This window comes from Nilaparvata lugens, chromosome 1 (assembly GCF_014356525.2).
Source record: "Nilaparvata lugens isolate BPH chromosome 1, ASM1435652v1, whole genome shotgun sequence".
NCBI lineage: Eukaryota > Metazoa > Arthropoda > Insecta > Hemiptera > Delphacidae > Nilaparvata > Nilaparvata lugens.
In genome coordinates, this window is record NC_052504.1 from 90,593,483 (window position 1) to 90,610,874 (window position 17,392).

General features: G+C 33.5%; 2 protein-coding genes across 3 annotated transcripts; one reads left to right on the plus strand and one right to left on the minus strand.

The window, feature by feature from the left end:
• The first annotated feature begins 77 nt into the window (after positions 1-77).
• LOC111053070 (sorbitol dehydrogenase-like) lies at positions 78-13,859 on the plus strand. 2 transcript variants are annotated; one of them, XM_039419587.1, is made up of 8 exons: positions 78-697; positions 2,729-2,762; positions 4,089-4,253; positions 6,190-6,349; positions 9,686-9,870; positions 10,961-11,142; positions 11,687-11,808; positions 13,360-13,859. In XM_039419587.1, exons 1-8 carry the CDS (start codon positions 641-643, stop codon positions 13,526-13,528), a joined length of 1,074 nt encoding a protein of 357 aa, XP_039275521.1. In that variant the 5' UTR covers positions 78-640; the 3' UTR covers positions 13,529-13,859. The 2 variants fall into 2 exon arrangements, with proteins under 2 accessions (XP_039275521.1, XP_039275522.1); XM_039419588.1 differs by lacking the exon at positions 6,190-6,349 and adding an exon at positions 7,081-7,240 and having other exon boundaries at positions 89-697.
• Positions 13,860-14,417: 558 nt separating this feature from the next.
• LOC120349443 lies at positions 14,418-17,236 on the minus strand. Its single transcript, XM_039419593.1, has 3 exons — positions 16,736-17,236; positions 16,466-16,603; positions 14,418-14,696 (listed from the first exon to the last, which is right to left on the minus strand). The coding sequence occupies exons 1-3, from the start codon at positions 16,859-16,861 to the stop codon at positions 14,631-14,633; spliced, it is 330 nt and encodes a 109-aa protein (XP_039275527.1). The 5' UTR covers positions 16,862-17,236; the 3' UTR covers positions 14,418-14,630.
• Between the last annotated feature and the right edge of the window lie 156 nt (positions 17,237-17,392).

Here is a 17,392-nt window from a genome sequence, read left to right on the forward strand (position 1 = left end):
TACATACATTTTAAAGTTTGGCTCTAGCGTCATATGGAAATGATAGAAATCAGCTGTTTGATTTCAGAAAAAGAGAAAACAACAACAGAAAAGAGACAAGCAGACAGGAATCAACAGTCGCATGATAACGTGTTGTCGGCTTGTAAAATAATTATTTACGACATCATTATCAATACTTTTTTACTGGTTTTTTGGTTTTTAATAGGCTACTGAGTCACTATATCAACTCAGTACAATGCTCTATTCTCTCCATTGCTGCAAATTTAAATTATCTTACTCATCTACGTAAAATGTTGATTGCTCGACCTTGTTGATGGTGTTGTAGCTTTTCCTGTCCTGTTTGTTAAACACACATCCTGCAATTATTACATCAGCGTATTTTTCTTCATATAAATTACTCAATGAAGCGTAGCTCAAACGTCAATCTGTGCGTGTTTATTCTTATCGATTCCACTAGTAATAAGCAGCAGACGTAGATTTGGCGTTGACGTTACTAATTTGTTGCCGGTGTCTCTGAACCATAAAATCTGCAATCTTATTTTTATTAATCTGGTTGACAAACAGCTAATCAACTCAATTGTTTGAAGACGTATCAACAATCAACACTTTTAGCACAGTTGAAATTTTGAAGTCTTGAATTATGGCTGCTATTGATAACCTGACTGCTATTCTGTACAAGAAGGAAGATTTACGATTGGTAAGCTGTTTTTGAATTTTTTCTAGTATAAGAGCCATATCGCTCAATCATGTTGAGCTGAATCATCTTAATCTATCAATTTCAAATTATTATTATTTACCTACAATTTTAATGCTTAGAATAGGTTGTACAGTACCTATTTCATTCACATATTTGCCTGGTACGGTACGGTAATTTCTTGTGAAACCTATTTTTTAGTCAGCATAATAACTTATATTTTATTATCATGCTTATAAACTATTATGCATCAAACTACAGTAGGGTATATAATTTTATAGAACCAATCAAGTTCTCCACCAGCAATCCCCTTAGCATGCCCTGAAATCGCCTGGTCGACAGGTCTCTTGCCGCTATTAGCAGCTTGTTGAAGAGTCTCACAGACAGATGGGCAAGACCAGTTCGCGTCCTGCTCAGCCTCTGGTACGGTACGTCCAATCTATGCCCCCTTGTATTGTAGGTATGAAATTCTGCTTGGTGGCAAGATTATCCACATTCGCATGTGTCCTGCAAAGGGTATAAAAAATATAGAGTTCAAATACCGCATGAATCTTCTCTCTAACAAAGAGAGGACGACTATGAGGTAGTCTGTCAGCATCACGGATGACCTGCAAGGCTCTCTTCTGCATGCGCAGCACACATCCAACATCAGCAGATCCACCCCAGAAAACCAGTCCTTACAATATGGTGCTCTGAAAGAAAATGAAGTAGCACACCCCAAGGAATGGGAACACTACCTCTCAGCCCTCTCAACAAGAAAACCACCCAGCTCAGCCTACTGCAAACATATATGGCAATTCCTCGACAGCTTCCTGTCCAGGATCAACCCAAGCAGCTTCACCGAAGCAGACTCGTATATTCCTCTCCATTCCTAAGGCTGGATACAATAGTTTGCGTTTTCTGTTCATTGAGGAGGACTAGGTTTAAAGAGAACCAGTTGCAAACACCCTGATCTCAAGCATAGCCGTCCTCCGATCCTCAGAACTGCAGCCCATATCATAGAATGTGTCATCACCATAGCAGACAGTCGTTCTGCTATCCAAACATGCAACATCATTCACTGCAATCAAAAAAGGCAGAGGTCAAGCCTCTGTTTTCTTATTCCGATATTGATTCAATTATTCAGAATTATACAACTTACAGAAAAGTACCACAGGCTAACTTACGCCCAAAACGGTTCCAATTCTAATTGTATTTATTTATCCAATAAATAAATAAAACTTAATATTAATATATGTGCTAGTCAACAATACTACAGTATTTCTATGTTATTATTTACAATTAGGCCTACAGTAATGATGGACCTTCCGGTTGAGCTCTCTTGTCTTGAACTGATGATAACCTCTCTCAATATTTTTCTTTGATATAATAGAGGCTACTGTAATCTATGCCCACATTCCAATTGCATTTACTGCTATGTTATTTTGAAACAAATATGCAGGGCCACTTGCAATCTATACTTTGGTTCTCTTTAATCAACATCATTACTCATTTTTATCTTACTGCTTCTCAGCTTCTTAAAACTATTGTAGTCTATTATCTACTTTGAAAGTTTTTCTCATGATAATATTATAATGAATTATTTATGAAGCTACTTTTGCTCTAAAATATGTTCATAAAATTGTTTTCAACTAACAGCGTCTATAAAAATTATTGCTAACATAGTTCAAAGGTAGAATAGAGAACATTTTCCTATTAATCCATAACTTTCATTATACAGTATGATTCACAAGATTCAGCAGTCCTTCATGAGCTAACCTTTTTTATTGCGGTTCCTATTACTGCTTTATTGTATTGAAGATTTATAGTGCCGGTTGCACAAAAGCCGGTTAAGTTTTAATCGTGATTAATTCCACGAGAACTAATCAGAAAAGCCGTCTTATCAAAAAGGCCTTCTCTGATTGTTTCTCGTGAAATTAATCACGGTTAAAATTTAACCGAACTTTGTGCAACCGGGCCATAGACTTCATGGTAGCCTATATCTAGAAATTATAAAATATCCCAGTTAAACTAATGTTAAATTTATGTTTTCAGGAACAGAAGCCAATCCCAGAAATCCAAGATGATGGTAAGATGAATTTCACTTCAACTGTTGCACCAATATTAGCTTAATCTCTAGACTTACATGTAATAATAATAATAATATCTGTTTAGCTTTTATTGGTGGGAGTCCCTGACGGAAGTCCAGTATCACCTCGCCTGAGTAAATGAATCACATTTAAGTCGTTAATGAGCCTTACGACTGTCATACTTCAGCCAGGACCGACAGTTCAACATACCACATCCGATAAAAAGGGAGTAACCTTGTCAAAAACTTTTGATGATGAGCGGGTTTGAACCTGGGTTCTCTGGACTGCTACGCAAGCACTCTATATCCAGTAGACCACGGATCACTCCAGACTTATTTGTTATGTGAATTTGATCAAAAACTTGAAAACAATTATTCTTTAATACTCATTTAGGCTATAAGTTATAAACTATTTCTTATGCTTATTTATTTATTTATTCCATTACATCCTAATTATAATATCCTAACGGATAAATAGATTCAGTGGTATTGACGATGATTCAAATGCAGATAGTCCTAAAACTTTGAAATATATTCTGGACTGGAAATCATAAAAGGTTATCAAGTACCCTTTTCTATTCTATTAAAAGCCATTACTAGAGCTATTTAAAGTGTAAAATTCATGTTGAAGTGGTTTTACACTTAAAAAAGGCTTTAATAAATTGAAACTGGCTGTGATTTAATAAAATAAAAAAGGTACCTACTTGATAACTTCTATTTCGATGAATTTAGTAGCCCCATAGAGGGAATATAATATAATAGAATGATCTTTGTTTGTTGAAGTGGCGATGTTTGGACAGTAATGTCCACTCTACCACTTAAACACGCTTTTTGTATAGTTGAGAAGTTGATATTGTGGTAATTATTCATATTGAATGAAAAAGACTAAGAAATTGACAAAAAACACAGATTTATTGATACTTAGAAAGACCGGTTTCGGTTATTATACCATTGTCAAACTCTGATAAACTATAAACTCATTATAGTTTATCAGTTTATCGGCTGTTTATAGTTTATCAGTTTTTACTGATAAACTATATGGAGTTTATAGTTTATCGGCTTTATCAGTTTTACCGGTTTATAGTTTATCAGAGATTGACAATGGTGTAATAACCGAAACTGGTCTTTCTAAGTATCAATAAATCTGTGGGTTTTGACAATTTCTTAGTCTTTTTCATTCAACTTGAACACGCAATAGGGAAGTGAGTATATATGCTTGGACTTGAGTTCTTTAGGTGTCTTTAATTTTTGTGTTTGAAAGTTTTTAATTTATATAAATCTGAATGTGCTCAACCTTATGAATTGAAATGTGTCTCTATTTTACAGAGGTACTCATCAAGATGGCTTGCGTTGGAATCTGTGGCTCAGATGTGCACTACCTAGTTCACGGACGAATTGCTGACTATGTGGTCGATAGTCCAATGATCATAGGTCATGAGGCAAGCGGCACTGTTGTTAAAACTGGAAAGGACGTATCCAATCTTAAAGAAGGTACAATTACTGAACATCGATTTTCAAAATATCCACTAAGATATTATATTGGTATATATTAATATACTCAGATGTCGTCATTAGCGATCTATAATACAAATTTATCAACTCTGTAATCTCTTGAATAAAAGCTCTAATATTTTTTTCGCCATTATTATACCATCTATTTAGAAACTAATATGCTTATGCTTTTTCCAGGCCCAGTTCAGTGTAAAATACACAAATAACAATAAATAAAACTTACATATAGGGTTATAATGTTCAACCTAAATATGTCTCGTCAGGTTTTCTTCATTTTTGTGAGTTCAGATGCCAAGCTCTCCCACAGTCCCCTCCAGCCATGACATGGCTCGCTCATCGGCCAGGTGAATACCACTTAGTCCCCCTTCATAGGTATACAGTGGGCAATTCACAAAAAGGAAGATAACCCGCCGAGACATATATATGTTTAACATTATAACCCTATAATATAGGGCTATTAACCCCTATAATATAGGGGTACAGATTATGTACGTTTTATTTATTAGTTTGTTGTTATTTGTGTCTTTTACACTGAACTGGGCCTGAAACTAGAAAGCTAAGCTATTTTGGAATAAATTGATAAGAAAAGAATATTGTTTGTGATGATATGACTCTTAGGGTTCAGATATAACTTAAGGTGGTATCCTATTATAACTAATATGATAATCAGCCTTTTATTTTAGTCGACGACTAAATTATTAAAATTATTTCCAACACATTTATAATATGATAATACGAGGATTCTAATAGATACAGATGAATACATTTTGGTACTTGGAAAAGTGATTCAAATCAAGTTCCGTAAAAACAATTGAAATTCGGAGATTTAAAATGAATAGTGAAGAAAAAATATGAGTTATTATAGCAGGCCTAATACTATATCAAAATAAGGCACAAATTGAAATAAATTTGATATCTTTAGCAAAAATCTTTTATTAGGTATTTAATATTTAGATTTTGTAACTTGAATATTTACTGCAATAATGTTGTAAAAGTACTGTGATACTAAACGCTTGCTTCACTTGAATAATCTTTTCGACATTAGACTTGTTTCAAGGACAAAACCAGGAAAAATGAATTGACTATCGTTCAAAACCTTGTTTATCAACTATATCATTAAACAGTGAATAATTAGAGAATATTATTTTTTCAAGTGAATTAGTAATTATTCTTGGAATTTCCTGGCATTGTGATAGGTCAGTGATAAATGTATCGGTGTAAAACATTTTTTTAATACACATAAGCAAATCAACAGCATAACAGGATTGTAATAGGTGAATGTATATTGATGTTATATGTCCATGTATCGATCTTACTGTTTATAATTTTTAAATCCAGACCTTTCTTAGAGTAATTTCATACAATTCCTTCATACATACTACTTACATGATTTGTGGAACTCGGACATTAATCAAAGACACTAGGCTCCATATTCAGTAAACTGGAAGTACCTTGATTCTCAGTGCCGGTTGCACAAAAGCCGGTTAAATTTCAACCTTGATCGATTCCACGATAACCAATCACATAAGCCGTCTTTTCAGAAATGCCTTCTCTGATTGGTTCTCGTAAAGTTAATCACAGTTAAAATCTAACCGGCTTTTATGCAGCCGGGCCTCAGTGTATTAAATTATACATTTATTCATTCGTAAATTCATTCATCCACTCATACATCCTTTCATTAATTTATATACAAGTACTAATCATAAGAAGAGAAAACTGTGAATCCTCAACTATCCGCCCAAAATTAGACGAACAACAAAGTCCGATATGAGGTAGTTTCAATTCAATTCAATTTTCACATTCCAATTCACCTGAACTTTACTTTTAAATTCCTGTACAAAAATGGTTTATCAACCAACAGTTCAAGTTTATTTAAAAAGAGACTGATATTTGGGTTTTCTGTTTTGTTTCGCAGGTGATAGAGTAGCAATAGAGCCAGGCGTCTCGTGTAGAAAATGCCGAATTTGCAAGGAGGGCAGATACAACTTGTGTGCTGGCATGCGTTTCTGTGCGACTCCTCCCTACGATGGCAATCTGTGTCGTTATTATGCGCATGCGGCTGATTTTTGCTACAAGTTAGTATTTCGATAATTTCTAATCTTTAATCGTTCTTGAAAATGTAATTCCATTAACACCTTGCTTCCTAACTTATGTTCATGAAAATACTCATTTTTGTATTTCGTGTTCGGTTATATTGCTCCGTTTTAATTTTTGAAATTTATTGCAAAAATGTCGAATTCATTTCATTTTTAGAAAAAAATGTATACATTCAATTTATATGGATATTACTCCTCTAATATGGAACTTGTTCGTATTCAGTAAACTGGAAGTAGGTACCTTGATTCTCAGTGCCGGTTGCACAAAAGCCGGTTAAATTTCAACCTTGATCGATTCCACGATAACCAATCACATAAGCCGTCTTTTCAGAAATGCCTTCTCTGATTGGTTCTCGTAAAGTTAATCACAGTTAAAATCTAACCGGCTTTTATGCAGCCGGGCCTCAGTGTATTAAATTATACATTTATTCATTCGTAAATTCATTCATCCACTCATACATCCTTTCATTAATTTATATACAAGTACTAATCATAAGAAGAGAAAACTGTGAATCCTCAACTATCCGCCCAAAATTAGACGAACAACAAAGTCCGATATGAGGTAGTTTCAATTCAATTCAATTTTCACATTCCAATTCACCTGAACTTTACTTTTAATTCCTGTACAAAATGGTTTATCAACCAACAGTTCAAGTTTATTTAAACCCTTTGGAAGAGACTGAATTTGGGTTTTCTGTTTTGTTTCGCAGGTGATAGAGTAGCAATAGAGCCAGGCGTTTCGTGTAGAAAATGCCGAATTTGCAAGGAGGGCAGATACAACTTGTGTGCTGGCATGCGGTTCTGTGCGACTCCTCCCTACGATGGCAATCTGTGTCGTTATTATGCACATGCGGCTGATTTTTGCTACAAGTTAGTATTTCGATAATTTCTAATCTTTAATCGTTCTTGAAAATGTAATTCCATTAACACCTTGCTTCCTAACTTATGTTCATGAAAATACTCATTTTTGTATTTCGTGTTCGGTTATATTGCTCCGTTTTAATTTTTGAAATTTATTGCAAAAATGTCGAATTTATTTTATTTTTAGAAAAAATGTATACATTCAATTTCTATGGATATTACTCCTCTAATATGGAACTTGTTCGTATTCAGAGGCGTATGCAATTAGCCTATTCAGCAATAAGGTACTTACAATAATATTTTATATTTATTGACCGAGCGAAGTGAGGTCTAAGATTCAAGTCGACGGTTTGGCATTTCTCTTAATGTTTAAATGTTTTTATGTTGCGCATTTACGGCGAAACGCAGTAATATATTTTCATGAAATTTGACAGGTATGTTCCTTTTTTAATTGTGCGTCGACGTATATACAAGGTTTTTGGAAATTTTGCATTTCAAGGATAATATAAAAGGAAAAAGGAGCCTCCTTCATACGCCAATATTAGAATAAAAATCAGACTATAGAATTATTCATCATAAATCAGCTGACAAGTGATTACACAGATGTGTGAAGAAGCCAGTCTATTGCTGTATTTCCATAAGGTCTATAGTTTTCATCAGGTACTTGTGGATGAGAATACTGCGTGAGGTCTACTGTTCACAGAACTACTAGTAAATTGGATTTAATAATTATACTGAATTATAGCTATGTGAAGAATATTTGTGCAAAAGCATGAAAATGATGAATCATATGGAATGAAATTATTTGAATGGACAGAATTGAGAGGGAAGTGGAGAATAAGAAAGGTTTACGTGAAAGGATTTCAAGGCTATAGTGAGGTCCACGTTATAATGGCAGTATTTGATTAGCAATGGTATTGCTATTCTTGTCTATCATTCAACAAAGCGGATAGCGCTATCTCTTTCTCGCTTTGCTCTGATGCCAGATCATCTTTTAACAATGTAGAATTAATAATTAATTAACAAAATATTTCATCTTAATTATGAAAATTCATTATTAAAAATTATAATTTCTTGCTTAATAAAATATAATTTATTATTATAACTAAAATTTACATTTAATATTACATCAATAAACCTGTATCAACTACCGTATATAAAAGGCATTGACAAGACAGAGGTTCGGCAACGTTGCTCTGCTATCTTTCTTCACTGCCATTATAACGTGGACTTCACTATAGGTGAGAAGGTAAGGATGTGGGATATTGTTTTGATTTTGTGCATGTGTGAATGAAATAAATAAATGAAATATTTAAAGAATTAAGGATAAAAAGGAACCTGTATTTTCGGTAGGGTGACTATAGTCCACATAACACCTCTATTGTGTGTTGAAAAATTATAATCTAAATGTCATGTTTCAAGATGTATCTCTCCTCCAAGGCCAGCTATGAACGTTACCGGTACTGTTACGAGAATAACGTAATAATAATATATAAAGTTTATATATAATTGAACCTTGACAGGAAAACCTGAGCGTGTGTACCAGCCACTTGCGTCTAAACTGTGCAGGGTTAGCGTATCAAGCAATACTGTAATGATCCTATTAAATAATACAGTAGAACCCGAATAATTGAAATGTTTCGATAAATAGTTCAATACAACATAACTGTTGTTATGTAATAAATAATTCAAAGTATGCAACATAACTGATTTCAGTAATAAGTAATGAAAATAATATTTTTTAGTAACCAGTTGATTTTCTAATCCATTATTCCATTTGTAGCTGGAATAAAACACAGTATTATACATATATGTTTAATAAGTTCTAATTGAAAATATATTATATATTTGTTTTCTAGTGGCCCTCCGCCGACAGACAAATCTACAGGACCCGGACTGTATATGTGATTAAAGTAACGTCGCTCGCCCTTACTTATTAAAACATATTTTCAGTTTATTAAAATGTATAGACTTGTTTGTAAATTCATTATTCTACACACATCATGTTAATAGGATATTTCAGCCTGTGATGGTTTAACAGAACATCTGAAATGGCTCCCCCCCTTTTTTCGGTTAACCGGAGTTCTGTAATATATAACTCTTTATCATAGAGAAAATATAGCATAGGAAGATATCTCATGGTATAGGTTGCTTATGATCCAAATTTCAAGCCGATTACTGTCGACTACTGTCCATTATTGCTGTTTTGGTCGGGTGAGATTGTAAGAACGGCACAGTATGAGAGACTACCAGCGTCACGAAAAAGAACTACAAGGACTATCGGCTTGAGTTAACAGTGAAATTCGTAACAAAAACGCCCTATACCATGGGATATATTCTTATGCTATATTTTCTCTATGCTCTTATACAGTAGCCTACTCTTCTAGCAATTGACCCTGAAAATTTATAATAATAATTCAATTACTGTTGACTAATTTTGAATGAATATTTCAGGATACCAGATTCTGTGAGTTTCGAGGAAGCAGCGTTGATAGAGCCCCTCTCGGTGGGAATGCATGCTTGTCGAAGGGGAAAGCTGCAAATTGGAGATACTGTTCTGGTGATAGGTGCTGGACCCATAGGGCTGGTTACTCTCATATGTGCCAAAGCTATGGGCGCCAGAAGAGTAATTATAACAGGTAACTCATCATAAAAAAAATCTAAATGAATAAACTTTTATAAATTTTAATTAGTATTTTTTTAAATATTCAATTTGAATAATATCATTTTGATGATGTACCTAGTGTAAGAAAGAAGTGAGAATAAATAAATGTTCATCTCTATCATTGGATAGTAAATCACAAATACCAATGACCCTTCAATGAAGTAGTAGAACTTAGTTCTAAGTTCTTAGTTAAATCCCGAGCTCGGAAACTGGCCCGTAATGTTTCTAGTTAGTAGCCTAATGGTAGAAATAGAGTCTAATAGTAAAAATCTTTGACGAACATGATGATGATAATTGTTATCGAACAATAGTTACTTAGTTCTTTCAAATAATGAATTACGCGTTACACCAACCAATATAATTTGTAGTAATTTTGCATCAATTAACCATATCTATTCTGCCATTTTATTTATAATATATCATTCATGATTGCTCTTTGATTAGTATGTATTTAACATTCTATAGTTCATTTATGTTTTCTTCTTCAACCTCAATGATTAGCCTCCTCCTCCTACTCCTCTACTTCTCATCCTCCTCCTTCATAGCCTCTATAATTAGTACCCTCCATAATTCGTATAGTGAGGTCCACGTTATAATGGCAGTGTTTGATTAGCAATGGTATTGCTATCCTTGTCTATAATCCAATGAAGCGTATAGTGCTATCTCTTTCTCGTTTCGCTCTTTTGCCAGATCGTCTTTTAACAATGTAGGATTAATAATTAACAAAATAATTCATCTTGATTATGAAAATTCTTTATGAAATTAATGAAAAATATAATTTCTTGCTTGATAAAATATAATTTATTATTCTAAACGAGAATAAACAGTTAATTTTACATCAATAAAACTGTCATCAGCTACCTTCTATAGAAGGCATTGACAAGACAGAGGATCGGCAACGTTGTTCTATCTCTCTCCACTGCCATTATAACGTGGACTTCACTATAATAAATGCTTGGTACCGTCAACTACGAATATAGATGTTATACTGTATATCGATGAATATTTATGTATGGGTAGACTGTAATACTATGGGTAGACTGTATTTTCTTTTTATGTTTTAGATCTGTTGGATTTCAAACTGGAAGTAGCCAAGGAACTAGGGGCCGACCACACTCTACTCGTGAAACCAAGTGATGATGAAAAGGAAGTGACCAAAAAAATTCAGGAGATACTTGAAGGCAACCTTCCTGACATCACTATTGATTGCAGTGGATTCGAGTCAACCATTAAATTGGGACTACAGGTATTGTACCTTAATACAATATAATTTTATAATATAATTTCAACTTATAATAAAATTGAATTTCCTGTTCCTCCAATAACAACAAACTTATTAGTTCAGCTGAAGATGTGGTAGGTTTTACCATGAAACCTGGTTCTGAATTATAAATTAATTTTCGAATAAATAAAAGTGGTATTGACAATATCAAAGTCTTATTCTTTCAATTATGGAAATGTGAAGTATTGTGACTAAACGTGTCTGATCATGTCTTGTCTTGACTAACTGGTTTGTGCCTAGCCTTAGAGGACACCAAACGGAGCTTATGACCGAGACATCTGGAAGCGACTGACTCGAAACGCCGACCCCACCTGAGTGAGGAAAGGCTGAGAAGAATAATAAATATAAGATGTGAGGTAAATAAGAGATCAGTTGTGGACCAGCCTGAAATGTAATCTAATTTTGATTATAGAAATGATCAGTACGTGTTTTATACAGTACACTGCATGCAAGATTATAATTCTCAACTGTAGAGTAAATATTCATTGATACATTTTTCAACTTATAGGCCACCAGGAACGGAGGAACTTTGGTGTTAGTAGGAATGGGCGCACAAGAAGTGAAACTGCCTCTTCTGGCTGCAATGTGCCGAGAAGTTGATATCAAAGGAGTATTTCGTTATGCAAATGAGTAAGTGAATTTCGCCTTACATATAAAATTGGACATTCATCATGAAGTGTAAACATAACCTATTCTTGGACAATTTCTATCTAAATTTGGGGAAGGAACAGTTTTGGGCTTTAAGCCTGTTGTTCCTTTCCCAATCATTCATAGTTGAGAATGATATTGTATCTATCAATGTATAAATAAATATACTTTAGAAACTATTCAGTTAAATAATTTGTCAACATTAATTTTTATTTATTAGTTTTATTTGCAAAGTTTTGGAAATTTCATTAAATAACTTATTTATTTCTAATATTGGGGCAGCAGGAAAGACCCTCATTAATTTTTTTAAGCATATACTTTTTTTAAGGTAATAGATAAGCATATACCGGTATCCATATTCAAGCATATAATTGATTGACATTTTTAAAATAAATCACTTGGTATCTACCTTTTTATTGTTTTATTGACTCACATCATGTTTCAGCATTAAGGCTATTTCCAATAATTTGTCAACATTAATTTTATTTATTAGTTTTATTTGCAAAGTTTTGGAAATTTCATTAAATAACTTATTTATTTCTAATATTGGGGCAGCAGGAAAGACCCCCATTAATTTTTTTAAGCATATACTTTTTTTAAGGTAATAGATAAGCATATACCGGTATCCATATTCAAGCATATAATTGATTGACATTTTTAAAATGAATCACTTGGTATCTACCTTTTTATTAATTTTTTATTGACACACATCATGTTTCAGCATTAAGGCTATTTCCAAGTGTTGAAATTAATTAATAGGTTACCGACCTTACCGTAATAAATACGATTTCATTAGTGGAAAAGTATGGATATGCTACAGTGTATAAATAGTTAACAAGTTGTATATTAGGTTTAGCTACAATTTATTTATTCAGCGTATGGCAGATACACATATTAAGCTCGAATGCCTCATATACACTGTATATTTCCAATTTCAAGAGTCTCAATATATGTAGTTCCATTTCAGTCTCAAATGCCTACATATACACTGTATATTTCCAATTTCTTTGAAATGTTGGCTAGGTTTTTGGTCAGGAGAACATAAGTTTGTCTGACCGCCATTATTTGATAGTCCATTTAGCATTAACCAATAAGCACCAATATTTGGAGGCAAATATATTAGTGTTACACATATTTGATATTATAAAAAGTGATTGCTAGAAAACTTTTGAGTTTGAATTTTCACAAAAATAAACATTTTCAAAATCATCTTCACCATTAGGCTAGGCGCACACCAGTTAGTCAAGACACGACATGATCAGACACGTTTAGTCACAATAATTCACATAGTTGCTTATGACGCAACTCGCACTGATTAGTCATTGCAATTAGACATGTCTTCATAAGCAACTATGTGAAGTATTGTGACTGAACGTGTCTGATCATGTCTTGTCTTGTCTTGACTAACTGGTGTGTGCCTAGCCTTACAAATGTCCAAAAGTGCTTCAAATAAGTGCTTGTAAATTGTCACATAAAAAATAGATGTATGTATTTTATGTACTGTATCCATCAACAGTTATTCTTTGTTTACAGCTATCCGGTTGTTTTATCAATGATATCTTCAGGCAAATTGAATCTGAAGAAGCTGATAACACACAAATTCAATCTTGAGGAAACACTGGAAGCTTTCAATACAGCCAGGACTGGGAAAGGCAATCCTATCAAAGTGATGATTTACTGTGATAAAAATTTGAATCGATGAATTTTCCAAAACGTATTATTCCATGGTTAGTTTAATTATTAAATATAATTTATTATTTAGTTCAACTGTAGATATTGTTAATTTCCAGTTACATTATGATTGGAACAGATACATGGTTGTATAGTACATAAGACTGTATTATAGATATTATATTATATAAGTATACATTTTAAATACTGTACTTGTCGCGTTTAATACTACTACTAGTTTCAGAGAAAATATATTTTTGTTATGATGTTTTTAAATAAATATAAAAAATCAATTGAATTGTATTATGCTTGATTTGTTGCATTTGTCCATAAATTAAAAAAAACATGAAATAGGCAACCAATGTTGTTGTTTTTTAATGGAGTCATCAATTCAAATAGTCAGATTAGATATTACGAAAGTTAGGCTATTATTCAAAAAATTTCAATGAACATTTTCAATTCCTCAAAAATCTCTTGTTTCATGAACTACAAAGTAGATGATCATTATTATATAAGTGATATTTTTGGCTTCAAAATTTTCTGAAATAACTTAATTTATTCAAAGTGCGGTGATATTAAGTGCAATATTTGACTATAATAATTTGGTATTTTAATAATTCTAAATTCAAAATTTCTAATATATATTTTTGGAGAGAACTTTGAACTTTAACTTTCCTCAGTAAGAACATAACCTATTTTTTCGGACATTTCATTATTTATCAAAATTTGGAAACAGAATAGTTTTGGGCTATGCCTGTTGTTCTATCCCGATCGTATTCATATGATTTGTAATTATATCAACAAATAAATAAACTACAAACTAATTAAATGGTTTTGGCTCTTACTTGTTCTACGAAATTGTTTATTTTTGCAGGTATAGGCCTACATTGTAATTTGTTAAATATGAAAATACTCATAAGCCTATTTCAAGCAATAATACCTTATTATAAAAGGAACAAACATTTTCTTCGATTATTTCCAATTTCACATTCAAATATACAGTATAGATGAATTGATTTTTATCAAAACAGTCTATTCATTGATTGGTAATAGAGATGAAAACATCAATATTTTGAAAAACGTCTTTCCACAATATGATACTAAAAACTTTTATTTGTATGATCCTCAATGCTTCACGTCTGACTGGCCTGTTTTTTACTGTAGAATACGTTTCCAAATGAAAAGGTTGCTTTCATTAACTGAAACAAACAGCATTGTAATATTATTAGACGAAAATCCAAATTTCAATGTGCTATCAACCACCCTGAAGATTTATGCGCATGCAATAATAATTGATAACAGAGGGAACAGTTTGCAGGAAATTCAAAGAGTCAGATGGAAACCAAATTCACCATTGTATTAAAATTGCTATTATGGATAGTCATCATACAGCTTTCATGTAGTGTTGAGCCAGTTACACACACACCTATTTTGTTTGTACTATATTTTGCCGTCCTTATGAATTCTATTGGATTATGCAGAACTTGACAAAAATCATCTGTTATATCTAATAGAATTGAACGGTGAAAAATCGTAGGCCGACGTCCAAAAATCGATGAGTGTGTGTAACTGGCTTAATTGGTAGCCCACTAGTATTGTGTGGACAAGTATATCATCAGCTTCGTTTGATGCAGTGTAAGGTAGACGCACACAGATCGTCATCGGACGGACGGCACGCATCAAACGATTAGATTTGATGCATTATTTTCAATTGGAGTGCGCATACCTATACGGATGCGGATAGGTATGCACACTCCAATTGAAAACAATGCATCAAATCTAATCATCCGATGCGTGCCGTCCGTCCGATGACGATCTGTGTGCGCCTACCTTTAACAAGACAGTCGAATGTAGACTAGTTGAATGCCAATGAGTTGGCAACACTGTAAAAACAGATGTAGAATCAGCTGTCGGCTGGCTAGATTGAATAATAAGTAGGTAGCCTACATGCAATGATGCAAAAGTCGGTGCATTTTTATTACCTATCTTGGAATTTCACTCGTTTTTTTTCACAGCTTCTAATTCTGGCTGACCATTTATTTGACTATGCGTCGTTGCCATTCTTCCTAGGCAGGACAATCAGTTAGATGAGGCTGTGTTCACGATTCCCATTGGAATTATTTTATTGGAAAACGTATAAGCACAGACATTTAGGCCCGGTTGCACAACAGCCGGTTAAATTTCAACCGTGATTAACTTCACGAGAACAAATCAGAGAAGGCGTTTTTGAAAAGACGGCTTCTCTGACTGGTTGTCATGGAATTAATCACGGTTAAAATTTAACCGGCTGTTGTGAAACCGGCACTTAGTTTTTTAATATTATTTTAACTTGACTTGTTTAATTATTACAGAAATTACTAGTATCCTCTTTATTCTAATATTTGTTTAATTGAGAATAATTATCCATTTTGACACTTAAAAATCGCATGAATACTTGAAACTAATAGTGAGGTCCACGTTATAATGGCAGTGGATAAAGATGGAAGAACAGCGTTGCCTATACTCTGCCTTAACTAATTATATTTCTACATCGTCAAAAACAGATTTGGCTTCGTTGTGGAGCTAGAAAAGGATAGTACTACCTGCTTTGTCGAACGATAGACAAGTATAGCTACATCAAAGTTTATCAAATACTGTCATTATAACGTGGACCTCACTATAGTTGTTTATATAAAAACATAATGAAGGTACTATAATTTCTATACTAATAATTATGGATAGACATATTTGTAGGCTATTTGTGATATAGGCTAATGAACCGCAAGTTTATAAAATCGGTTGGACACTTAATACTTTTCCACGATTTATACTTGATAAATATTAATTTATATGAATAATTAAATAATTTTATTGTTTGGTATGAGATAATGTGGTATTTATTCATAATTGAAAGAATAAGAGGTTGATGTTGTGAATACCACTAGTGCTATTGACAATTATGAATAATTAAATGTTGTAAACTACTTACATCTTTGAATGACACATAGTTGAGCGTGTAGATGCCATAAGGCTTCATTTCTGAGTCGACATTGGCGCGTATCATCATTGTTACTAGAGTCTGCTTGAACCATTTTGGCTTGTCGTTGGCTTGTCGTAAGGTATAATTCTGAAAAAAGCAATTAGCTTGAAGAAAATAGGTATTGTTATAACTAATACTACTTTCCGTTGATATATGTTAGAGCCAATGAGGTGGACTTCTAAACACGTTACTTAGTAGCTCAGAAAATAAAATTGTTACCTTTAAAGGCGTCTCATTTGGGTATGGCGGGTTCACAGTGGACTGTAAGAGCGGTCTCCTCGTTCTGGTAGGCGGTAGCACGGTCAGATAATCAGGATTCACTTGCACTGGCGATGATGAACACATGGCCCATGTTGCGGCGAAGAGATTACACAAAGAAGATCCAACTCTAGATATTTAGCGGAGTACTCTAACAATAACTTTTCCTCACTAGTCGCGGTAGTAGTTTAAATTCAAACAAGCGAAGCGGTAATACATTTATTAACTTCTTTAAAGAGAGAAACAATCGTGAAGCGTCAGGGCACCAAGCTTCCTCAAGCAGTTACAAGTCGGAAGAGAACTGGGGAGCAAAAAGGCGGGGGAAACCAGAGGGAGAACAGTGCTATCTACATATTGAAATAGGCGATCTTAGAGCGGCTGATGGCAGTGGCATGCTAGATGGCCGTGAGTGAGCGCGGTTGATTCAAATGGCTTGGCCCATACAATATACTTTCTAAACTCATCGTGAGTACAAGGTTTGTGATTTTGTCTTTAAATTTTTTAAATAGGTGGAATATTACTCCAATAGATTTACCTGATTGAAGATTCGTTGACCGTTGCGATAAATGTAGAATACTGAACAGTTGACCACCATGAAGAATGATCCAAAGTTAATTC